We start from the raw sequence: 24,905 nt of genomic DNA on the forward strand, positions 1-24,905 counted from the left end.
ATTATGCTTTTTGATATGCAAGAAGGTGTCCTTAAGTTTTTACGAAGTCATCCTATAACCTCTCTCTCCTTCCTTCCTTCCTTCCTTCCTTCCTTCCTTCCTTCCTTCCTTCCTTCCTTCCTTCCTTCCTTCCTTCCTTCCTTCCTTCCCTTCCTTCCTGCCTTCCTTCCTTCCTTCCTTCCTTCCTTCCTTCCTTCCTTCCTTCCTTCCTTCCTTCCTTCCTTCCTTCCTTCCTTCCTTCCTTCCTTCCTTCCCAGGAATAATCAACCGGGTGGGTAGCCAAAAGGCCATCCACTCGGCCCTGTCTACACAGCAAGCCAGCCCCGAGCTTCTCCCGGCTCAAAGGTGTCCAAGACCGCAGCCTCCCTCTCTCCCACCCGAAAAGAAGCGTCAGCTCTGGACAAGAAAATAGGTAGTCCTCCGTTACAAACCGGCTCCCAGGACTAATCGCTTTAAAATGACTGCATCATTAGATTGAGGTGAAAATTTACCATTAACTAGACAGCCGCGCTGCAGGGAGGCTGATAGATAAAAGAGAAAATTGAGGGGGAGGGGAGGGGGGAGAGAGAAGAAGGATCGCCAGCACGTCTTTGTAACAGTCCCCCCCCCCCAACCCAATTTCAATGCACCCCGGCAGGCCTACATCTTTGCCATTTTCCCCCTTACAAAGAGAGGACCCACAAGCGCGGCGCCGATTAAAGTTTTAAATGTAATTTACATTTTTAAAAAATCCCTATTGAATTTTTTTTTGGGGGGGGGGTCCTTCGTTCCTCCTGCTGTTGAGGTTCCGAAGAGTCTTTTTAAAATGAGAGTGGGGTTTTTTTTTTCCTGAGAAACCCCTCTCCCCAACACTTTAAAAAAAACAACACAACATTCAGCATGAAGCTGTGAAAAGAGATTTCCCCCATTCTTGTTTTCATTTCCTGCCTAAGAAGCTTTAAAGGGGGGGAGTGTGTGTGTGTGTGTTTAAAAAAAGAAAGTCCAGGTAATTTAGATTCGGAAGTGTGTCTAAGCTGAAAGAAGAGACCCTTTCCAAACCCACCGCCCCCTTCTCCACAATATGGATGTCTTCACTCCTGTTCGCCCCTCCGCCCCCCCCCCAAAAAGGACCCTCATTCCTGGGTCCGACTCATCTTACCAAATCCCTTTAAGTCCCTTCCGCCCAACGGGAGGGGTTGCACGAAAAACCCCTCGAAAATAAACAACCCGGCCGCCACTTCAGGGCCTCTGCCTCTGGGCTCGAGGTGCAAGATTTTTTGGGTGGGGGTGGGGGGTGGGGGTGGGGGGGGTCTTTCTCCACCACCCATTTCGCAACTCCGAGATTTCCCCTCTCAAATGGCAGAAACGCCCGAGGTGCTTCAAAAGAGCCCAAATCCCTGCACGGGGCACTCGCTCCAGGGAGCGGGCCTTTACTCGTGAGTCGCGCTGGACTACCCAGCCATCCCTGTCTGCATTTCAAATTTGCAATTTTTTTAAAAAATAAACTATTGAAGGATGAAAGGCATCTGCACTAAGACCCCTAACTGGACAAAAGGGGGTGATGTGAAATTGACCCCCCCCCTTTTAAAGATCCTTTCTTGTTGTTGAAACAGTCGGACGTGTCCAGGCTAAACGTAAGAAGGGGGGGGGCAATTTTGAGCAGCTTCAAGCTCCCCTCCTGCAGATCTCTGCTTTACTTTTTAAAACGCCTTTCTTTTTATTCCCTTCCAGAATCCAACGTGTTTCCTTTTGCTTTCTCTCTCTCTCTCTCTCTCTCTCTCTCTCTCTCTCTCTCTCTCTCTTTGCAAGGCACTTCTGGGAGACGCCATATTGGATGATTTAATCGGACAAGCCCGGCTTCGAGGCGAGACTTTCACACGCTCCATCTCTCTCTCTCACTCTGTCCCCCCCACCCCAAAACATACCCCCTCCCTTCTCCCCAAAATGCCACTTAGCGGAGAGACAAACTGCGGGGTGAGTGGGGTGGGGGGGGGGAAGGCTCCGGGCAGCGATGCATAAAAGGGTCGGAGACCACATGATCCCGCACCCCCCCCCCCAACTTCAAAAAAAGTCCGGCTGGGGTCGCCAAGGCTCGCCTGGTGTTTCCTCTATAAACAAACTGTCTCTCGCCCCCCCCCTTTTGTCTCAAGTTCAGATGGAATATTTCCCCCACCTCGGCTAGTCCCAGGTAGCAAAGTTAACTGCTGCAGAGTAGGGAAACGGAGGGAATGGGGGGGGGGGAGAGAGAGAGAGAGAGAGAGAGAGAGAGAGAGAGAGAGAAGCGTTAAGGGTGCTTGCTCCGAGAGTCGCTTCAGCAATGATCCGAATAAAAACGGGGGATTCGAAACCTTGTTTCCTCTCCAAACATTTCAACAAGTCTGCTGACATCTCAAGTCTGGGATAAGGAAAGACTCCTTTGGACAAAAAAGGAAAGTCTCAGGAAAAGAGGAAACCAGTAGCTTGGGGAAGGGGGGGGAGGAAGGGGGTCGTCAATTTCAAAATGAACAAGGGACTGGCCAATTTCAAAAAAGGGGGGGACTCGTCAATTTCAGAACTAAAAGAGGGGAGCTTGTCAATTTCACATCTCGCTCTGACCCCTTTCTTTGTCCAGCTCAACTGCTTGGGGGGGGGGGGACTCCTTTGTTCTAACTGAGCATGAAAAGGAGAGAGAGAGAAAACCCCAACAACACTGTCCTTAAACGCTGTAAACTCACACCTCACTTGAGAACATTAAAAAAAAAAACCCCACCTCTGAATCTGTCTAAATATACAGACTTGGCAGGAGGCTGGGGTGGATGGGTGGGTTTCTGACAAGCCCCGTCCTTTCCGCCTTCAGCTTAAAGTTTTTTTTTGGGGGGGGAGGGAATCCTCACTTTCCATGCCTAAACAAACAGGTATCTTTCACAACACCCCCCAGATCGGAATGCACAATCAACAAAGGTGAGTATTATTATCCAGTAATAGATCCTTCCTTGTGGATCTACTGAGTACAATGTCATGCCAGCAAACCCATGCACGGGCCATTTTAAAAAGAAGAAGAAGAAAAAAAGATCACCATCATCATAAAAAAAAGAAGAAGCAATGAATACAAAACAATCTTGCCTTCTGAAGCCAGGCTGAGAAATTCCCCTATCCATTCTCCCACCGACACAAGGAAAGTACCACAACAGCAACCCTACTTCTGCATGAAGAGCGCAAGAGCCAGGGTTTAACATCCTGGAGAGCCAGGCAGGCAATCTTACAACTGAGAGAGAGGGTAAATATATATATATATATTAGGACCAAACTTGGTCCTAACAGGGCCAAACTTGGTCCTTGCCAAGGGCAGGATTCCACAAGGGTGGCTGATGAACCTTTAGCCCGGTCAGTTCCCACACCACTGTTTTCTAGGGAGAACATGGAACATGTTTCCCCTCCGGCCCTTTGCAGACTAGATTACTTTTGAGGTGTGTGTTGGGGGGGGGTGTCCTTTCTTGCTTTGGGTCAGCACCGGGGCTACAGAAAACTTTTGGATTTGTGTGGAGTCATCCCTCTACTCAGTCTCAAAGGATTCACCGGAGTGATTTTCTGGAATGGCCCTACTGAAGTTATTTTACTCGAGTTGTGCTATGGGGAGGTTGTCCCATTATCATGGTTGCTGCCTCTCTTTCTCTTCCCGATAATATACTTTCTGTCATGTGATCCCCCCCTCTCCCTCTCCCCCCCCCAACCCCATATGGGAATTTCCATCGAGAACCTAAAACAACGCCAACCAAACATGCTTGCCCTGTCCTGGAAGAATAAGATCTCTGGGTCACAATCGCCCCCACAATCAATAGCGAACAATTTCAAAGCTATTGTTCAGGTCTACCCCACGGAAAGACGACTCCCCTCACCAGCAACCGACCTAGATTCGCCACAACAGCCACTTCATTAGAAACAAATTATATATATATATATACATATAGGTACATAACATATTCTGAAATACATAACACACCATATTGATCCTGACCTATTGCTGTCCGTTCCTCTTTCCCACCCAGGCAGGGGCAGAAAAAGTAAAATGAATGAATGAATGAAGAACAGTCCATCTTATTCGCCCCCCCCCATTTTTCATTGACTTTAACAAGAGGTGTGTGTATGTAGGGGGGGGGGGGTCTCATCTCAAGTTGCAGACCTAGGTACCTTCTGTCCTCCTCAGCATTTACTTCCGAATCAGTGGAAAACCTCTTCTACTAGAAGCTGGATCACAGCATGTGGGGTGGGGGGTGAGACCCCTCTCTGACCATACAGCATCTATTTAATTAAGGACCAAAAACTCTTAAGAGGAGAACAGTAGGATTCTTCCCACACCCACCCACCGACCCACCCAGGCATTTAGGAGAGTCATACAAGTTTACAGATATCAAATAATATTTTAATTTCTGAATACTTTCAATTTTTTTTCCTTGGAATATAACACACAAAGACTGGACCAAACAGTTTTCAGTTATTATAACTTTTACAGTATACAGAAATGTTTCACTTAAAATTAAAAAAAAACCTTCTGTTTTTTTTTCTTTAAAACACAAAAACTGTAAACTCTAAGATACTGAATCAAACACGTTATCTATAAGTGCCAACAGCAGGTGGAATTTTTTTCTCTTTCTGTCATGCTGAATTCGATGGGTTTTTTTTCTTTTTTTCTTTAAAAAAGGGAAAATATCAACAGGTATTATAATACAAAGGGCTTGCAAATATACAAACAGATAGAGGAACTCGGTAACAAGTCAGAACAACTAAGTCGAACCCAATTTCATTCAAATTACCAAAAAAAAGTTCACTTCGTGATGATTCTCTGTTGTGTGTGCATATGTGTGGTTGTGTGTTTTCACCCAAACTGTGTTGTGTCTTAGACACAATTCTGCCTCCCTCCAAGAAATCCCTACTCCCTCCCCAAATTCACTTTTTGTCTTTAAAATATTTATATTAAAAAAACCTAGACAGGCGGGGGGGGGGGGAGTTAGATGTGGCTCTTCCGGGGTCTCTATAATAATAGCTGTGGTCGCTTGAAGCTAAATGCGATTGACCAGTTTTAAGTGCGTTCCCATTTTTTTCCCCCTACTGGCTTTGGGCAACGGTATTTTAATTTTGCGTCCTTACATTCTTCTCATCAAGCCTTCCAAGACAGTTTTAATTCTTTCAGAACATATATATATATTTTTAAGGATACACATTTTTTTTAAAAAAAGCCAAGATTATATCAAAATTATTATAGAACCACAGAATAAACTGGTTTGAAACCAGGAGAAAAAAAAAGGCTATAGATACACAGACAACATATGACAATTAATAATTTGGGAGGGGGGGGGAAGCGAAAGAGACTTCATTCCGGTTCTGATAAATTTTTTTCTTCTCCAGATTGCCTTTAAATGCACTTTTTTTAAAGCGAGAAATTGTGTTTCAAAGTTTCACAGCTCCCCCCTCAACAAAACGAAAAAAAAGGAAACCGTGTTCTTTTCTTTTTTCCTTCTTTTTTTCCCCAACAACTCAAAAAGAAAAAAAAAAGAGAGAAAGCGAAATCGGTAAGCAACTTCTGAGCGACAAGAGATGTGTGTGTTTTTTTAATGCATTCTGTAAAAAGTTCATTTCTCGAGTCTTTTTTTTATTTTTAATTCACAGTCCATTCCAATTAGTCTCTTCTTTTAGTGAAACGTCCTTTCTTAGCTGAAGGACTTTCAGACAACCGCCAGACCCCAAGAGTCACTCGCAAATCCTCTGAATCCATTCCCATTAAATTTTTTTCCATTTTTTTCTGATTTGTGGTTTTTTTCCTCTCTTTCCTCTCTTCACCAATATATTTATATATTTATATATATATTCTTATTGGATGGCCATGTAAGGCCAGTTAAAACTGCTTCCGGAAAGTAACATATCCCTGATAAGGGTTTCTATGGGGGTTTTACCTACCAAACGGACGAAAAATAACTGCTCTATGACTGAGGAAGAGACGGTGCGAAGAGACGGAAGACGTAGTAACAGTTTCCCAAAGCGAGTCGGCTGGTTGGGGTACTGACTTCTAACGTATTCTTCCAACGCGCACTGCGATTTCTCTTGTAAACTTTCCACGTGGGCTACGTCAGAGAGACCACACGCATCTAGAAGACAGGGCAAGAGAGAGAAAGGCGGGTGGGGGAGCCATCATCAATTTGAGACACGTTGCATTCCCCCTCCCTCCCTTGAAAATAATAATAATAATAACAAAAGGTTATGTGCCCAGGTGACATAGAGGAAACCCCAGCTCCTTAATAATAATAATAATAATAATAACAACAAGAACAGTAATATATTTTAAAAATCTCCCTCTAAAATTGAGTAGCCTTCCTTCCTAGTGACCAACGGCAGAGCTGGAAAGAGGCGACCCTAGGAAGAGTCAGATAGAATCACGGGTTTTACATCCGCCTAACACCTCTTCGGATCGAGGGGTCAAGCCTGACTGCGCGCCTTTCTAACCCTAGCTTTCGGCTCTCCTACCCAGACCCTCAGGGAAATTAATTTTACTTCCAAAGAGTTGGATCTTCTTAGAGACCAGATCCAGTCCTGTGATAGCTAGCCTGGTTGGACACAGTCACCCTTACTTCTGAGTAAACACGCGTGGGATCCCGCATTGCTTTCTGGTGTTTTAGGGTTTTTTTAAATTCACTGTACAGAGCTCAGCACGTGTTGAAAGATGTATGAGGTTTATTTCGGCTCGGATTTTGCCTTGAGTTGCTGAGTTGGGTGTCAGGGTTTTGTTTTGTTTTGTTTTAAACTTCTGGAGTGGTTTTTCATCACATTTGGGATGCTTGAAAGGAGGTGGGGGCAGAGCGGAGGGCGTCTTCTCAGCCCCTTCCAAGACACCCTTTTCAGAAAATAATGGTGTACAAAAGAAAGAAAGAGAGAGAAAGAAAGAAAGAAAGAAAGAAAGAAAAGAAGAAAGAAAGAAAGAAAGAAAGAAAGAAAGGGAGAGAGAGAGAGAGAGAGAGAGAAAGAGAAAGAGAAAGAAAGAAAGAGAAAAAGAGCGAGCCACACACTTTCGGAGCTCAGCTTAGCCTAATGAAACTGAGCACCCAAGAAGCGATTCTCCCTAAAAGAGACACCGTGGTTTCCCTCCGTCTTTGAAAATGATGTAAGTGGTCCTTTAAAACTGATCTTGTCAGTTTAGCCTATTCAAAAGCAGCCAAGCACACTGTGATCGCTCTCTTCATTAGAGCTGTTTCTCTCTGTGTCCCCAGCTCTCCTCTCTCTCTCTCTCTCTCTCTGTCTGTCTTCTTTCTTCTCGCTCTCTTTCCCCGTCACACAAACATTTATTTTGTTTAAAAAGAACTCAGGAGGGAAAGAGGCAGAGGGTTTGGATTCACCTTTAACTAAGATACATATATGTATATATTTTAAAAAATCCCCTTGTATTTTATCATGCCCCCCTCCCTTGACCTCCTCCTCACAGGCAAAAAAAAAGGAAAAAAAGAAATACAAGGAGTTTCCTTTTGATCAGAAACCGCTTTTACTCCGGTTTTGACCTGACCTCTCCCCACCCCCATCCAGCTGCATGGTCAAAGTACTAACACATGCATGTTTGGAAAGCCATTAGAAAATAACGTAGACGCTGCTGCAAAGACACACAGGGCTACACCGCCAGTAAATAGTAGATGCCTCTCTTGGTGTTTCCAACGCACGTGCAGCTATCGGGGCGCCTAACAGGCAAATTCCCCGCATCCGATCCCCCCCCCTTTTTTTTATAACCCCACAAAACCAGATAACAGACCGCTTTATCTGAGTTGGGCAGGCAATTTACATAGCCAGGCACCTTTTACAAACAGCTATAAATTTGCCACTTCTGAAAACAGCGGAGCAGAATTTCCCATTCAGATATTGACCTTAATAGCAATAGCAATAATGATAATAATTAATAGCAGCGCTGGAAACATCTTCACATCGACAAAAAAATCAACGTCTGTCAGATTCAGAAGGCGGCCCTGCTGGGATCCGCAGGAATACGACAGGCGGATGCATGACAACTTCCTAGGCCTCTGGGTGAGGCTCGAATGGGAATGGAAGGCCAGCAACCAGCTAAAGATCTGGCAGCTGTGATAGCAAACATAATAATAATAATAATTCCTTTGGAAAAGGAAAGCTTTAAGTAAGCGAAGCGGGCCTAGCAGGAGTAATTAAAAAAAAAAAAGCCCCCACGAAGCAAAGGGGAATATTATAGAGGGAAAACTTCTTTTTCCAGCGTCTTACGTTTCCCTTTCTCGGTCTGGTGTCTGTCTAATCGATCACCTTTTTGGCGTAATTGGGACGGGCAGGGAAAGAGGGTGTCACGGTGGAAAGCGGCAGGAATATAACAAACGGAAGTTGGGTCACGACCGAAATTTTGGACAAAGTCCAGGAAAGCGCTTGAGTTCCCCAGACCTCCCTTAACACAACAAGGAGCGAATTGTCCGGCTTTGTGCGTCTTCCCTGCCACAGTTTTCTCGGCCTGTTTGCTCATCCCAGACAGGCCTGGATATCTACTTGAATACACACACACACACACACACATACACAAGCACACAAACACACACACTCTACAGGCACAGACGTCTTCCTCTTTTTTTTAAAAAAATCCTCCGATTATAAATTAATATGTCTGGCCCCAGGCATCCCTGAATCGCTTGGCCTCATTCTGGAGCTCACCCTGACTTGCAAAACAACTTCACACACACACAAACACACTCATACTCTCACACAAAAAATCCTCTGCACAAACCAGTAAGGTGGCCCAGTGAATTATTGCTTTAAAGAAGGGAAGGGGAAGCGGGTGGGGGTGGGGGGGTTGGGGGTGGGGAGAAGCCCTTGAAACGATTGTCTTCCAGAGTTAATATCGGATGTATTATTCACCTGGGTTGAACCTGGGCTAATTAGATTTCATCATACATTCCATTATTGTTTTATAACTGTCGTGCTATTTATATGCAGCAGAAAAGTTGGCAAGGAAATCTCTTTCTGCCTTTGCATTTTTTATTGTTTCAGGGACACCCTCTTCTACTTCTATGGCTTTTCTTAAGAAAGGGGGGGGGGGGACTCAGAAATTTTTTTTTCCAGCTGAGGGACTTTATTATTGCTAGCTCCAACCAAGGCTTTTAAAAACAAAACAAAAGACCCTCTGACTACTGGTAAGGAAAGGCCCAGTAGTCCCCCCCCCACCCCAAAAGAAAGAAGGAATCCTAAACCACTGTCTCGCCTTCCCAAACTCGACCGACCCTTCGCTGTGACCTTATTTCTTTTTATGCCCTTTTTCACTGTGTGCCTCTAAGAGACTCTCAGTTTGGACAGCAATTGCACTATTTTTAAATATATAAGTGTGTGTGTGTGTGTTTTTTAAACCAGCCTGTTTTAGTTATTCACCCTAGTTATTCTATGGATTGGCAACCACAGGACGATTGCTCTGTCTGGAATATGAACGACAGGATATTTTGGTTGTCTCTTTGGGCACAGGCCCCATAGAAGGTAGAAAAATATTGCAGCGCTCGATATTCTCTCGAAGGCCCCACGCTCTGCTCCTGGATCCTTTCCTTGACCCCCGTCCCCTCTCCAAGTGCTGGGCGGGCCAGGTTTCCTCGAGAGTAAAGCCTACTGCAACCGCGAGGGACTTCTCGTGGAGTCAACCCCTTGACCTGCTCACTCTCTCTCTTTCTCTCTCTCTCTCTCTTCCTCAACCCCTTGGCAATGGGGCCTGACCTCAACCCCTTGGCAATGGGGCCTCTCTCTTTATCTCTCCCCCCCAACATTTCTGGAGTTTTTTTTGCTTCTTTCTTGGGGGAGGGTTGGGGGGGGGGCATCAGGCCTTACCTGAGGTGAAGAGGACGATCGCTTTCAAGCAGCTATACTCCGCCGAGTCGACGTGTAAGGCCTTCAGCTTCTCGACCTGTTCCTGGAAGATCCGTATGTGGTCCATAAAGGCCACCACCCGGTCGGCGGACATGGGCGAGGCGTGCAGGCCGGCGGCGGCGAGGAGCGGGGCGACGTGGAGGGGCATGGAGCACTGGGCCGCGTTGAGGACGAACAACTCGCTCCAGGTGAGGCGCAGCAAGGCCACCTGGTCGGTGATCTGCAGGTCGGGGAAAAAGGGGATATTCCGGGCCCACTCGACGGCGCTGAAGAGCATGCGGGCGGCCAGCTCGCAAATGTTCTCGATGCCCATGATGTTGTTCGGCTGCATGCACTGGCTGCCGAAGCGGGAGGTCGGGTAGGGCTCCGCCCGCAGCAAGAGGGAGATATATCCGGAGAGGTACGAGTGGCAGTTCAGGGGGTCCCCGTTGGTTAAGGCGAATTGCCCGTGGGTCGGCTGTGTGGGTGGCATCCGACCCCTCTGGACGGCTGCAGTGAATAAAGAAGAAACTGCAGCTATTAATATCTGCTCGGCTGGAAGAAAGAGGGGAAAGAGGCAAGGGGGGGGGACGTTTTTCAGGTCTGGGGGTGGGGGGCAGGGTGAAGGCGCCTGGGGTCGGGGAAGGGGGGACAGGCAGGTGTGGAGAGAGCCCCCTTCTCTTCCCTTCCCTTCCCCAAACGGCTGAGGCCCACAGGCCCAACGTGTCGAAGCCAGACCTAGTGGGGGGGGGGGGAGGAGGGGGAGATCAAAGCGCCCTGGAGGGTCAAGGAGGTGAGGTCTGTGCCACGGTGACCCCCCTCCCTTCCCAGCAGCAAGGTAAACACGACGGAAGAACCCACACACCCCCTTTCAGACCTGCCTCGGTAGAGCTCTCGGCACCAAAACAATCCCCGGTTCCCCGCGACCATCTTCCGAAAATCTCTCATTTGCCTCAAATATTAATTTTTTAAAAATCTATAAATGTGGTGGTGGTGGGGGGTGAACCCTTGCCTCTCGTCCAAATGCCTCCCCCCACCCCCCCCAAAAAAAAACGCAGGGGAAAAAATATGTACAGAAACAAATCGAAGCGTCCATTATTCCGAATGAAAGAAATGAAGGCTTTTTTTTTTTTGCTTTCCAAAGAGAGAGAGAGAGAGAGAGATTCCAAACGCGTTACGTGTGCATGGATTTATAATTTGAATTGTGTGCATAAATAGGTTTGATCTGCGCTGTTAGGAGGGGGGGGGGAGCCCCCGAAAGCCCCCCTCCCCCCGGCTGGGCCGTCCTCGTAGAAAGTGGGCCTCTGGTTTGTTTCATAAATGTACGCGCTGGTAGAGAGGGAGGGAGACGGAGGGAGAAAATGAAAGGGGGGTGGGTGGTTGGAGAACGAAAAGAGCGATCTGTCGCTTCACTCCGTGCCGAAGCGGGGGCTCCGGGGGTCCCCCCAAGAAAGGGGAACGGCCCTGAAGCCACAACACAATCCAGGGACAGGGGAGGCGGCGAGGGGAGAGAGGCGGAAAACGCCATTAGCGAGCGGCCGGCGACCGCCTGCTTTCTCTCTTGAATCAGCCGCCGCGAAATGCTCCATTTTGGCCTGAAATGCCACCGCCTTCCAGGGTTCCCTATTCGGGGTCCTGTTCCCTCGGAGGGGCCGGGGTCTCTGGGGCCCTCCCCCGGCCCTCCCCCGCGGCAAAGGCCAAGAAACGCGGCGAGGGAATAAGAAAATAATAATAATGTAAAACCAGAGAATCGCGCTCCTTCCCAGCGCCGGAAGGACTCTCCGCCCGCCCGCTTCTCTCTCGCTCTCCGTTCCCCAGGACGAGGAAACTCGCCCTGGGCCTTTTCGGGGAAGCCGGGTCGGGATTGCAAAGGGGAGGCGTGGAGGGCGGACCCGCGGGGCAAATTGGGGGGGGATTGCAACCGGGGGGGGGTGCGAAGGAGTTACTCCAGGGTGGTGCAGTTCGTCGGGGGAGGAAGGGGAGAGGCAGCCCGTCTTGCGAACGGCTACAAAGGGTCGCCGGCAGCATTGCACGCTGCTTCGAGCGCCCTGGAATGGCACGAAGCTCGGCCTGTGGCTTGGCTAACCCCGAGCGGCTGCAGAGAGAAATCTGTTCCGCTTGGAGACCTTCGGAGCCGCTTGAAAGGATCCTGGGAAGCATTGCGGGGAGGGTGGGGGAGAGGGGCTCCTCCGGTCAGGACCCCCCTTTCTTCCCATCCGCCCCCCTCCCCAGTCTCACCCCTAACTCATCCCCAACTTGCCAACGAGGACACCCACCCCCGCCATCTCCCTCCAAGACGTTGCAAAAAAACTAATGCAAAATACAAGCATTGCCCCCTCCCCAAAAGCCCCATCTTGCTTCCCACCCGCCGCTGTTCCCACGCGCATCCCCACGCGCGCCCAAGTTGGAGACCGACTTCCCTCCCCCCCTCCCCTCCGGACTACCTACAGGGTGGAAAACAAATGAAATTCCAATACCTTCCCGCCTCATGCCCACTTTGAGGCATTTCTTGAGCCGGCAGTATTGGCACTGGTTCCGGTGGTGCTGGTCAATGGGACAGTTCCGGTTGGCCCGGCACGTGTAGCTGAGGTTCCTGCGGACGCTGCGCTTGAAGAAGCTCTTGCAGCCTTCACACGTGAACTGGCCGTAGTGTTTGCCGCTGGATTTGTCCCCGCAAACCACGCATTCGATGTGTTGCTGCTGCTGCTGCGCCTTGTCGCCCTGGCTTTGCTGGCTGCCCGGGTTGTTCTGGGCGGGCGTGGAGGGGGGGCCCCCTTGGCCCGGCGTCTGGGGCGTGTGGGGGGCTCCGGCGGGGGGTCCCGGCACGGGTGGGGCTTGGGGGGGCTGCGCGCCCTGCGGGCCGGCCACATCGTCCTGCGGATCTCGCCAAGCGCCCACTACCATTGCCATATCTAAAGGACACCTTGACCAAATCGCTCGCCCCCCCGTGGCTTTGGACTCCCGGCCGGCTGCGGCGACCCTGGCGGCGGAGGGCGACCTTGAGGTCCGGCGAGCGTGGCGTCCACCTTTGGAGGAAAAGTTCACCTTGACCAAGCGCCTTCTCGGGCGGGACGCGGCCGAGCCGTCGGCCTCCTCGGGTCCTGTCCTTTAAAGCGGTTCTGGTTTCGGAGCGCAACGGCGTGTTGGGGAAGCGTCTCTCTTCCTCCGGGCCAAAACGGTCCCCCCGAAAAAAGTGGACCGGGGAAGAAAGAGGGGCGGGGGGAGACGGAGAAAGAGTGAAAGGAAGAAAAGAAGGAAAGAAGGAAGGAAGGAAGGAAAGAAAGAAAGGGGACGCGGGAGGAAGTTGAGGAGGGCGAGCAGGCGATTGTCGGCTGGCAAAAGAAAAGTGGGGGGAAATTTCCAAAAAAGGGGGCGGCGGGGGGGAGAGAGAGGGGGGCGGTTCTCTTCAGGGGTCTCCCCCTCTCTCCCTCTCGGGGAGCCGGCCGGGGTGGCGGGAGAGGCGGCGGGTGCCGGGGGGCCAGATCCAAAGGAGCCCGCGGTCAGCCATTCAGGAAAGCCATCCGGATGGCCGGAGAGGCGAGCGAGCGGGCGGGCGGCGGGCGAGCCCCCCCTCCGGAGATCCCACGGCCGGCGAGGCGGAGATCGGATGCCCGGCTCGGAGTCGGGGCGAGGCGGAGACGCATCCACCGGAGAGGAAGCCGGAGGGGGACGCCCGCGCAAAAATCGAGAAAGAAAAAAAAATTAAAAAGAGGAAAAAAAATTGCCCGCTGCGCGCGCCCACAATTGGAAGTCTTCACGCGGGTCCTCCTCGGCTGGAGGGAGCCGCTTCCTGGGCGCTCCCGCGGCGTCCCTGGCTCGGCTCGCCGGTCCTCCTGCTCCCGGTCTCTCGGCCGCGGCGGCGGGTCCCCCCTTCGCCCGCTCCGGGCTGCTGCTACCTCCGCCGCCGCTCGCTGGCGCCTTATGCCTCTCCCGTTTCTTTCGCAAGTGGGTCTCTTTAGCAAAGCTACCTCCTCGCACAACACATGGGGCGAGGGGGGGAGGAGAGGAGAGGAGAGGGGGGGGGGTTAGGGAGGGAGGCGGCGGCGCTGGAGGAGGTGGGTGGGTGAGCGAGCGAGAGAGCGAGCGAGCGAGCGAGGGGGGGGGAGGGAAAGAGCCGGAGAGATAGCAAGAACTCTCCCCAAGCTCGGGAGCCCCCACCCCCAACCAGGAAGAATGATAAAAGGGATGGAGGAGGAGGGGAGGAGGAGGCGGCGGCAGAGGAGGAGAGCGTGGAGTGGGGGGGGGGGTTGAAGAGAGCCGGGCCAAAATAATAATAATAATAATAACAATAATAAAATAATCAACGGCACAATCGAGAATCGCAACAGGATTTTTGCATGCGGGGGGAGGGGGGGAGGGAGAGGGAGGGGAGGAAGCGAGCGAGCGAGCGAGCCAAGAGTGCAAGAGGGGCGACCTGGATGGCTTTGGCGAGAGAAAATAAAATAACAAAATAAAATAAAAAATAAAAGAGGGGGTTAAAAGGGGAGGGGAGCAAAAGAAGAAGAAGCAGGAGAAGGAGAAGGAGAGAAAGCGAAGGGAGAAACAGGAGGGGAAAAATAAAGACCAGAGAATCGCAATGATCAAATATGCTAAGGAGGGTTTCGGGGGGGGGGGGGTTGAAAGGAGTGAATGCGATTTATAGGCGCCGGGCTGGGGAGAGTGGCGGGCGCTTTTCTCCGCGCTCCGCTCGCCCGAGCTCTCTATATAGTGAACTTTGACACGACGGGCTGCAACTTAGCACACGTTGCCATGGCGACCGCTCGCCTTATAAGGCAAGAGGCTCCCTTTGACTGGTCAAAAGCGCCCGGACCTCCCCTCGCCCCTCATTGGGCAGTGCAGCCTTGTGCGCGGCTGGCATGGCTGGAGCCCGGGGAGTCCGCCCGGTCCTAGCGCGAGCGCGCCTCCCTCCCATCCAGCTCGCCTCTTTTCTTCCCTCCCTCCCCTCCCCTCCCCTCCCCTCCCTCCCCCTCTGGCTTTAACCCGGCTTTGAAACTCAGCGCAACCCCAAGCAAGACGCGTGTGTTTCATGCATTGTTGTGGGGGAGCAGTTTTAAGATTATTTATTAGCGAGGAGGCTAATGGCACTGAAACACATCCCTGCAGTTGTGGGGCAAGTGGGTATAAACTTGTCTGGCGGGGAGTCGAGGAGCTAGGGCCGCTTCCAGCGTGCTGGGCACGGCTTTCTGAGGAAGCAGACCTCCTGAACTGTGGGCCGGGAAAGAGTGGGGGCGAGGCCTGCCCCCTTTTGACTACTGTGGCTGAGAATATTCGGGGCAGGTTGGTGGCAGAAAGAGAGAGTCGCGGCTTTCTTAGGGGGCGAGGAAAGGTTATCTCCGCTATCTCGTCTGAGAAGCAGTGCAGGAGAGAAATGAAGGTGTTTGCTCTTAAGAAAGGGGACCAGAATCAGTATTTGAGACCGCCAGATCTGGGTGGCTGATAGACCCAAAACGGTGCTCACTTCGGATTACAGTTCTACAGGTAGGTGGGTTTAACTTTTAATTGCCCAACAACGACCAGCTACTTAAAAAAAAAAATCCACCCCACAAAAAATAACCACCACCCTTTCTTCTCGTATGAGGTCTTCCAGCCCCAGAGAGATTGGGTCTTCTTTAGTACATAAGTGTGTTTGTGTTGCATGCTAGAGAGACAGAGAATTACAATGGGGTGTCTCAAATGAGAATGAGTTCTGTTTCTAGCTTTAGAAGTCCCAGCCTCTTAGTCCCTGACAGAGAAGCAGATATACCTGATTTCCACAGCCTCTGCAGGAATCTTTGAAGGCTGTCTGTCTGACACACACATTAGATAGACATCTATCAATGTATGGGGACAGTGTGTGTGTGTGTGTGAGAGAGAGAAAGACATCAGAGGATATGGTACCCGACAGGAGAAGTATACGTACACTTCATTGTTTATTGAAGTCTCTTCTCAGGCATTCCAAACAGCTACCTTCTCAGGAACCCAAACAGAAACCAGCACATACACATACGCGCACACACAAAACGTCAGGCTGCCTGTATACCTTCACAACTGGCCACACATCCAACCCAGATGCTGTGAGAAGAGTGATGATAAAGCACCAGGGTTGGGTTTAATCAAATGCAGGGCAGGAAAAACGCACACTCAACATTTACAGTCTTTTAGTATATTGGAACAGGAAGATACAGAGGTCTTTTCCGGGCCCGCTAAAGAGTCTATTTCCTCTCTGTTAAAAGAAAGAAAGAAAGAAAGAAAGAAAGAAAGAAAGAAAGAAAGAAAGAAAGAAAGAAAGAAAGAAAGAAAGAAAGAAAGAAAGAAAGAAAGAAAGAAAGAAGTATAATCAAATCATTATATAGCCCATTTTAACCCTGACACATGATTTGATTATTTAGTTTGAAATGAGTTTTCAATTCAAGCCCTGGTCCAGGCTAAGGAGGGGGAAATTATGTCTAATGTTCTTTCTTGCTCTTTTGGGGCAAAGCTGGCCGATCTTTAAAGAGCATCAAGAGCATCACAGTTCTTACGAAATATATTGAGAGAGAGAGAGAGAGAGAGAGATTGATTGAGAGAGAGAGAACAGGAAAATAGCGAGCTAGAAACACAGCACAAATGCAGTCGGATAGACAGAGATTCCAACTTCATAGGCGTTTGTTACCTGAATTGACACTTTCGTGTTCTCTCGACACTGTCCCCCACCCCATGTTCCCACATACACCCCCCTTTTTTTCCTCCTGCAGCTATAAATGCCTCTCACTAAACTCGCAGGTGCTCTGAAGCGCGAAAAGTTGTAACCTGACCTAGCCGGCCCAAGTCTTACCAATATTGAGGGTTTCATACGTCAATTCCAAAGCGGGTGGGGGAATGTTCTATTGATCTGGACTTTGCCCCCAACCCCTCCCCACAAGTCAACAGCCGAAGATGCCCCTCTGTGATTGAGAAGGGAAGGGAAGAGAAACCCATGGGCGGCTGGAAATGCCGAGAATAATCCCATACACACTGACACCGGTCCAAACACCGTCGGTCGTGCGTACAATTTAGGAAAAGACATTTGGTTCAGGACAGACAGGAAGAGGGTTGATCTAGCCGGTGGGGGTAGCCAGTTAGGCAAAATGGCCTTCCCACCCACCCACTTCTCCATTTAAATCTTATTCCAAGAAAACCCACAATAACGTGCAGCGGATAAACCTGTTCGCACCTTTCCGCCCAACCCAAGAAGACCCCCGAATCAAGATCAGCTTCCAGCCTTCGAGGGTATATTCAGGATCTGCCCCCTCGAATGCAAGCAGCCCCTCTTGAAAAATTGTGTGCATATTAATAATTTCCCCGAATGACCCTAAAAGAAGAAAGCAACTATTTCTGCCAATAAAAGCTGAAGCGGCACCCCCCCCCCCCAAGACACCGAATTGTCGAAATAATCCAGTTAGTAACAATAGTGTGCGTGTGGATTTTAACCTTAAGAGTAAGATGCACACACGAGACAGAGAGAGAGAGGAAGGACACCAGGTCCCTTCAAGAAAACGACCGTCACTTCAGTTCATCAATAACTGCCATTTAAAAAAGGCTACCCTTATTTATTGCGTTAACAGTCGAGGTTTATCGTGCCACTTTGGGAAATGTGATCCTTTTAAAACTGCCCCCCTCCCTCCAAAGAAACCCTCCTTCGCTTCTGAAGGCAGGTGGAAAAGTTGTCGCCTGTCAAAATCCCTGAAATCGTGGCGGGAGATTCTAGTGAGTTTAATATTTTTTTTTTAAAGGAAGAAACTGCTTGTGAGAAGCTCTTTATATCCCCCCCCCCCCGACCCGTAGTCACACAGGAACACGGTCCATTTATTTGTGCGCTTGCTTTCCAAAAGGGGGAAAGACCGGAGTGCTTCAAACCCTTTTTGAAGTCAAGTTAGAACCCATCGGAGTCAAGTCCGTGGGGTGAGGTGTCTTTGGGGTCGGTGGGAGAAGAGCCTCAGTGAGTCCTCTCTCTCTTCTCCCCCCTCCCCGTTAGTCTCTCTCTTTCTCTCTCTCTCCCCCACCCCTCCAAGAAGCCGGTCCTTCATTGTACGACTCTGAACTTTCAAGTCAATGTAATTTTTAACCACTGGCTTGTGGTACTTTGAAAATCACCAGGGGCTGTCAGAGTCGGGGCCCTCTGAAAAATTTACAGTGCTAAATTAGAACATATGCTAGGAGAGGGAGGGAGGGAGGGAGGGAGGGAGGGAGGAGAAGGGGAGGGGAGGGGGGAAGCGCTGGGGGGGGGGGGGGGAACCGAGAACCTGCGTGTGGATGGCAGCATTACAGTATCCGTCTGCCCCCTAGCGAAAGCGCTTCGCCAGCCTCGGCAACTCCACTGCGAAGACTCGCAGCTCTTAAAGGGAAAGGGGGCAAAGCGCAGACGAGGCGAGGGAGAGGGGAAAGGGGGGGGGAGGGATGAGAGAGAGAGAGAGAGACCCCCAGCCAACAAACTTCTGTCCCTTTTTAAATGTGATTAATTCCGACGGATGGCCACTTAATAAGACGGCCCCCGCGTAGCGCCGGACATGGCGAAAGCGTCAGCCTTGGCTCCCGAAAAGGGGTTTTGTTTGTTTGTTTGTTTTCCTCCCCCCTTTTTTGACGGGGAGGGGGCGAGACGAGGTGCGTTTGGGGGGGGAACCCCTCTTTTTTAGAGGGAGAAGCGTGGGGGTCTCTTGCCCCCCACAGGGCTCTTTCCAGCGGATTTTCCAGTGCCCCCCCCTCCTGATGACTAGTCGTTTTTCCCCCTCCGCAATTAAAAGCGACAGAACTTTGCGCCGAGGAGGTGGACTGACAGCCGAGGTCTCTCTCGCTTCCCCCCCCCTCCCTTCGCCCAATGGTGAGTACCCTTAATTTTCTATCCATCAGAAATTCGGGGTGGGGGGAGGGGGGGAAGACGCGAAAGTCAGGCGGTTTCCACGATGATAATATGCGATATCAAACATAACAACTAATAATAATAATAAAGCCCGCACTTTGGCTAAGATTGCCAGGAGTTTCATTGTACTTTTTGCTTTAGAGACTCCCCCTATATCTCCCCCCAGTCCTTGCTTTTACCCCAAATTCGAGCATGCGATTGATTCTGACTCAGAGATAGGATGGTAACATGTTTTGAGAAGAAAGCTGAATGGGGTTTACCGATAAACAATTCCCCCCCTCCTGATCACGAGTCTACCCAGAGGGGTCCCCCCCACCCCGTCCAATCCCTCGCCCTCCCCACGTAACCTTAGAAAGGAGGGTATTCCCCTTCCCACACCACACACACACCCTCCCACCCGCGATCGGCAAAACGCACAGACTTTGGAAATAAAGTTCCCTGAATTGCATTTCAGGGACTGGCAAGTTAACACGTCCGAGACTTCGGCATTTTCCTTTTGAAAAAGGAGAGAGAGAAAGTGAGAGAGACCCGCATAATCGCAAACCAGAGAGAGACACAGAGAGAGAGGGAGAGAGAGAGAGAGAGAGAGAGAGAGAGAGAGAGAGAGAGAAATTTAAAACAATCATTAAACATACCGAAAGCATATTTGTCTGGTTCAAAATCCCAAATCGCTTGCATCTTCTTCTTTAACTAGGCAGGTGACAGGCAAAGAATTTTTTTTCTTTAAAAAAAAAAGAAGAGAGAAAAGAAATTGGAGTTGGCCAAAAGAAACCCCCCTTAGGCAGTGAAAACGTATTTTTCCTGGTGTTTATCTAAGCGATTGTGCAAACTGATTTGAGAGAGAGAGAGAAGAGAAGAGAGAGAGAGAGAGAGAGAGAGGAGGTTACTGTCTTGGGGTGGGGGAGCTGAGGAGAGAGGGGGAAGTATAAGATCTTTCTCAGTCTAGCCAGAAATTAGCATTAAGGCTCCAAGGGGGGAATCCCCTAAATAATGCTGCTTTAAAAAGAAATAAAATCCTATATATGCACACACTAACTTCAAATGGGGAGGGGGGAGAGAGAGAGTTTTCTCCACAGTAGTGGAGGAATGCACGTCTCGCCTTTAAGGAAAGTGGGGGGGGGGAGGGGGGGAGAAAGAGCCCCCACCCAAAATGTTAAGGTAGCCGATGCTTCTTTTCTGCCTCTCTTCTCATTCCTTAGAAGGAAGGGCGCTGGGCTACACCTTGTTTTGGGGCTGGGAAGAGAAGACTTTGTAAAGACACACAGGCAGATTCCCCTCCCCGAGTGCAAAAGGGTGGGGGGAGGGGAAGGAGATCTGTCCTCAAATTAACACACACTCTGCGGGGGGGTGCAGCCAGCGCTATCGGAGCAGAAAGAAATAAAAGAAGACCCCCAAATCTATTTTCCCCCAGGGAATAAAAGGGGGGGGGATCCAAGAACGGGGTGCATTTGCGTGAGGGAAAAAATAATCTGGTCCTAAACAGAAAAACCAACAAGGGGATTGAACAACCTGAGACATAGGTGAAGTGTCCGCATATCTCTTTCCAACTATCCCCCCCATCAAAGTTACTTTAAAATGACCCCCCCACACACACAACTTATTTATAGTTCTTTCACACCAGTTCAGTTGTGGTTGTTCATTTCAATAAAGCATGAACACCAGTCAAGAATTTGCCTTCCCATATTTGGAGCTTAAGGATTGGGGGGAGGTGGAAAAATTTCCGGGGGGTGGGTGGGTGGGTTGACCCCCTAGTGCCGTGTCTTCCTGGAGTCCTGCTTCTCTTGCATTCCCCCATAATAGTTTCTAACTGTGCACTGACTGCGATTGAGTGGGGTGGGAAGGGAGGGAAATAATGGGAAGAAATTAATTCTTTTCTTTTTTTAAAAAAACCCACCACTGGCGACCCTCTTTGCTTTCCTCTCTGCACGTTTGTCTTTTAAAGAGTTCATTTAAAATTTTTTTAAAAAATAAATATGTAACGATGGGAAGGAGATGTAGGGAGACCCGCTAGAGAAGGCTCTGGGGGATTGGCAGTGGCCAGCAATGTCACAGGTGATCAAGAGTTCATACCTCCCCCCCGCCCCCCCCCTTCAACCCCTTAAAAATATCTTTCGCAAGGTTTCCTTCGCTGGTCTTAAAAGAGGGAATTAACTTTGGGAGCGTTAATTGCATGTTTACGGGGGCTAATGCCAGTTACAAATGGGCTTGGCCCACCTCAAACAATGCAGGAAAACGAGAAAGGCAAGTCTAATGACTTCTCGCAAGGAGGGTTCTTTGCAGAGGGGAAGGAGGCAGCTTATTGAAGGGGGGGAGAGATAACTTATGGGCACGGGTCTTTCGACCCTAAGACGTTGGCCTGGATAACCCCCCATTTTGGGGGACGAAAATTGAAACACATCCTAGTAGGCTCAATTCTGAGCTGGGGGGGGGGGAGAACGTTAAAGCTTCCATCCCTTTCCCCTCCCCCCTTTGAAGGAATAAATACAGTGACCCTGAAAGGGGTCAGACCAGTCTTGGAGACACCATAGACGAAAGAGATCACCTCTCTTAGGGTTCACAAATCCAAATCCAACCCCTTCCTGTCCTGCACACATTCTTCCCTGCCAATTATAACTCTTTTTTTTTGTTGGGGAGGGGAAAGGGGGGGGGATGAAATCGACCCTGCAGTCGGCTGCCCCCTTTCAGAAAAGTTGGCTTCCCCACCAACACGTCTGGTCAAACTTCTGCAAGGTGGAGAATCCTGAATCCCTGATGCTCCCAAACACCTTCACTTGCCCTGTTGGAAAAGCTCTCCAGTGGGGGGGGGGGAGTATTTGCGGGGGGTAAAGGGGGGGCTTCAGCCGGTGACAAATGGTTTGTCTCCAAGCCCTGTTACCAGAGCCCCCCCCCCCCCAACACACACACACACTCCGCCTGTCCAAAGTTTGGCTGATGTTGGAAGGCTAGCCTGGGCTTTGCTATGGACGGGGTCAGAGGTGAGGGCTATTGGAACCCTCGCCGCTGGGAAGGGTGGGGATTTCTCCCCTCCGCCGTCGGGCGCCCAGAAACGACTCAGAACAAACCCCCCCCCAAGTCCGACGCCGTCCGCGTCCACACGCACACGCGAATATCCGAGCTCGCTAAGAAAACCAAGAAGAGCCCCCCAGGCCAGCAATATCCAGGGAGACTCAGCTTCGCCTCCTTCCCTCCTTGCCCGGCGCTGAGGGGCTTTGTCTTGGGAAGACCGCGGGGAGGTGGGGGCGGCGTTTGAATGGTATGAAAGGGACGGAGAAGGTCCGGGCAATCGATTCCTCCTTGTCCTCGCCGGCTTCGCGGATCAGCGCCTTTCAATGAGCGCATAGGTGCTCTCTCAACCACAAACTTGTGCGACATTTTCGGCCTGCGGTCCCCGCTCGAGACAATCAGACGCGGGGCAGATTGCACGCACCCACAACAGAGACACACTCGCGCCCCTCCGCACCTATCTCCTGCCCCACCCTTCCCTGGTGCGAAAGAAGGAAAGAAAGAAAGAAAGAAAGAAGGGAGAAAGAGAGGAAGGAAAGAAAGAAAGAAAGAAAGAAAGAAGGGAGAAAGAGAGGAAGGAAAGAAAGAAAGAAAGAAAGAAAGAAGGGAGAAAGAGAGGAAGGAAGGAAAGAAAGAAAGAAAGAAAGAAAGAAAGAAAGAAAGAAAGAAAGAAAGAAAGAAAGAAAGAAAGAAAGAAAGAAAGAAAGAAAAAGCCCCCTAATTAAATTGTTTGATCCGGTCAGTCTCAAGGCAGGCCAATTTAGTAGAAAGCAATATTCCATCAGCGTCGCTTCGACGAATCGGCGCAGATGCCTGCCCGCGCGAAAGAGGACCCCCACAAAGGACGGTTTCTCCTGCCCCCCTATTGCTGTTTCACCTGGGTGGAAGATTGGGATTTTATTTCATTTTAAAAGCCACCCCTGCTCCCAAAAACAAGCAAACCAACCCAAATCCTTAAAAGACACCTGTCCGTTTACAGGCGTGTGGAGGGAGCCAAAATAAAACGCAATAAAAATGTAAAATGATATATATATATTTAAAAAGGGCTCCCTCGGGGGAGCAGGGGAGGACGGGAGAGAGGGGGTCCCTTTTGTTAGTCACCCTGCCCCCCACCCCCACCCCAAGGCGCCGAAACATTTACAGGACCTTCTTCTAGGGGAAAGACAAGGGGCGGCGAGGCGAGGCGGCGGAGAAGTCCCGCAGACACCTAGGCGTTTATTTATGTTTGTTTTTACACGTGCATTTCCTTCTGCTGTTCCAGACATACATCTGTCGGTTGGGAGAGACAGAGACAGAGAATATGGCCGTCTCTTCCGACCCAGGCAGGAATAGGAAACTCCTGTGTGGAAGGATGCAGTGAAGGGCCACGATCCTGCCAACGGAAAGGCAATGTGAGAATGCCAGCTTAGGTAACGTTTCTCCGGGTCTTACGCTCTGAGTGAGCGCGCCCAGGTTTGGGATGCGTGTCAGGCACATTTAGGCACACGCGTCCTCCTTTCTGAGGGGAGGGGGCTTGATGTAGAGGCCGCAGACCCGCATTCACACGACCCTTCGCGGGCGTTTCTGAAAACGGACGTGCGGAGCTGCAGGGCGCTCACGTGGATCGGGGCCTTTGGCCAAAGTCAACACCTGCAGCTTCTCTAGCATGCGGGGAATGCCCGGCCGGCTTCACACGTGCGCGAGGGGGGCTCGGAACGACCACCTCTGCCCTGCGCTCCATCCTGGGCGTGGTAAAGAGGGACCCTTCAACCCTTTGCAGAGGCAGCGGGTCGGGCGGTCGGGATCGCGTTCCGTTTCAAAGGTGGCGGCCGATCGGGGCCACGCGGGGTGTGTGAGACAGACAGATGGAGGGACAGTTATAGAGGGAAGGAAGGAAGGAAGGAAAGAAAGAAAGAAAGAAAGAAAGAAAGAAAGAAAGAAAGAAAGAAAGAAAGAAAGAAAGAAAGAAAAAAATAGGAAGGAAGGAAGGAAGAAGGAAGGAAGGAGGAAAGGAAGGAAGGAAGCGAAGGAAAGGAAAAGTTACATGCATAAAATGTGTATATGATGGCTATTTATAACTACGCACTTCCAGTAGCCCTTTCTGTGCCCGGTGCGCGCTACTGTCCCCCCCCCCCTCCCCGTAGGACCGGTGAGCCCCGCCGGTGATGTCAAGACCTCCTCGAGCGTGTAAAGCACATGATGGCTTCTCACTGGAAACCTGCCGGCTGGGGGGAAAGAGCAAGAGACACCGGCAGGCCCGCCTCCCGCCTCCGGGTCTCCCGTCTCCTCCCGGGCGCTTGGCACCGGCTTGCGAGTCAGCAGAGCGGGCCGCGGGGTTGCGCGCCCTTTCAGGGGACACCTGGGAGAGGACTCTGGGGGGTCATTCCCCCACGGGCTGGAACGGCGGGGGGCATCTAGTGATGTCCTTATGTATGCATTCCTCTCCTTGGGCATGGCAGGGAGATCGCCCCCCCTGCCCGCCTGGGACGCGTCACGCGGGTCGGTTTTCCCCGGGGAAGGGAGAGAGGAGCATCAACAAAAGGACAGATCCACCCGCAGGGCCGAAGACACATCCCGGAGTCACATCTTTCGGGGGGAAGTAGGGCCAGGCGCGACATCTCAGTCCCCCCCCCCCTCCCGGGATTCTCGCCCATTCCAACCCCGCTAGGATTTCAGGAGACGCGGGAACGTCGTGCCCATCACGCGTCGAACGGACCCCCGCAATGTACACGTGTCCGCCTGCGTGTGGGTGCAAACCTGGGACCGCTTTTTCAGCCCGGGTTTGCGCCACGGGGGGAGCATCCGTCCGCCGCTGCAGCCCCGTGGGACTCGGCGGCGCTTACTCCCGAGGAGACGCGGCCCTTCCCAATCCCACCCACATCCAACCCTGCCGGAGGAAGGGAGAAGCGAGCCCCCGGGCGACCTGGCAAAGCCCTCTCCCCCCCCGACCGCTCTTCTTCTGTGGCCCTCGGGGCTCGATCCATCGATCGGCCAGAGCCGCCGCCGCCGAGATTCCCCCCCCCCCCGCCCCAGCTAAATATTTACCGATCGTACACAAATAGCCCAGTAACTCGAACGACTTTATTTCTTTAAAGCGGCGAAGATGGGCGAAGGGGGAGGGAGGGGCGGGCGAAATCGTTTCATTAGTGCGGAGAAAGCCCAGACCACATTCGTGGCGGGAGTGTTTTAAGATGTGTCTACAGCGGGATGAAAAGAGTTAGCGGGATCGATACGGAGTGAT

The 24,905-nt window shown here is 50.9% G+C and overlaps 1 protein-coding gene across 4 annotated transcripts; it reads right to left on the reverse strand.

The window, feature by feature from the left end:
- Positions 1-4,356: 4,356 nt before the first annotated feature.
- NR2F2 (nuclear receptor subfamily 2 group F member 2) lies at positions 4,357-19,890 on the reverse strand. 4 transcript variants are annotated; one of them, XM_048519676.1, is made up of 4 exons: positions 19,828-19,890; positions 19,318-19,403; positions 9,811-10,338; positions 4,357-6,098 (listed from the first exon to the last, which is right to left on the reverse strand). In XM_048519676.1, the coding sequence occupies exons 2-4, from the start codon at positions 19,358-19,360 to the stop codon at positions 5,824-5,826; spliced, it is 846 nt and encodes a 281-aa protein (XP_048375633.1). In that variant the 5' UTR covers positions 19,361-19,403; positions 19,828-19,890; the 3' UTR covers positions 4,357-5,823. The 4 variants fall into 4 exon arrangements, with proteins under 4 accessions (XP_048375633.1, XP_048375632.1, XP_048375630.1 ...); XM_048519675.1 differs by having other exon boundaries at positions 19,318-19,876; XM_048519673.1 differs by lacking the exons at positions 19,318-19,403; positions 19,828-19,890 and adding an exon at positions 12,306-14,516 and having other exon boundaries at positions 9,811-10,359.
- Positions 19,891-24,905: the final 5,015 nt, after the last annotated feature.

This window comes from Sphaerodactylus townsendi, linkage group LG17 (genome assembly GCF_021028975.2).
Source record: "Sphaerodactylus townsendi isolate TG3544 linkage group LG17, MPM_Stown_v2.3, whole genome shotgun sequence".
NCBI classification, from domain to species: domain Eukaryota; kingdom Metazoa; phylum Chordata; class Lepidosauria; order Squamata; family Sphaerodactylidae; genus Sphaerodactylus; species Sphaerodactylus townsendi.

Excerpts from the sequence above, each read along its gene's own strand:
- NR2F2 (XM_048519673.1), bottom strand. The coding sequence starts at position 12,738 with ATGGCAATGGTAGTGGGCGCTTGGCGAGATCCGCAGGACGATGTGGCC. Across the intron at positions 10,360-12,305 it reads AGTGGGCATGAGGCGGGAAG|TTTCTTCTTTATTCACTGCA; the intron begins GTATTGGAATTT and ends TAATAGCTGCAG. Across the intron at positions 6,099-9,810 it reads GATCGTCCTCTTCACCTCAG|ATGCGTGTGGTCTCTCTGAC; the intron begins GTAAGGCCTGAT and ends CCTGTCTTCTAG.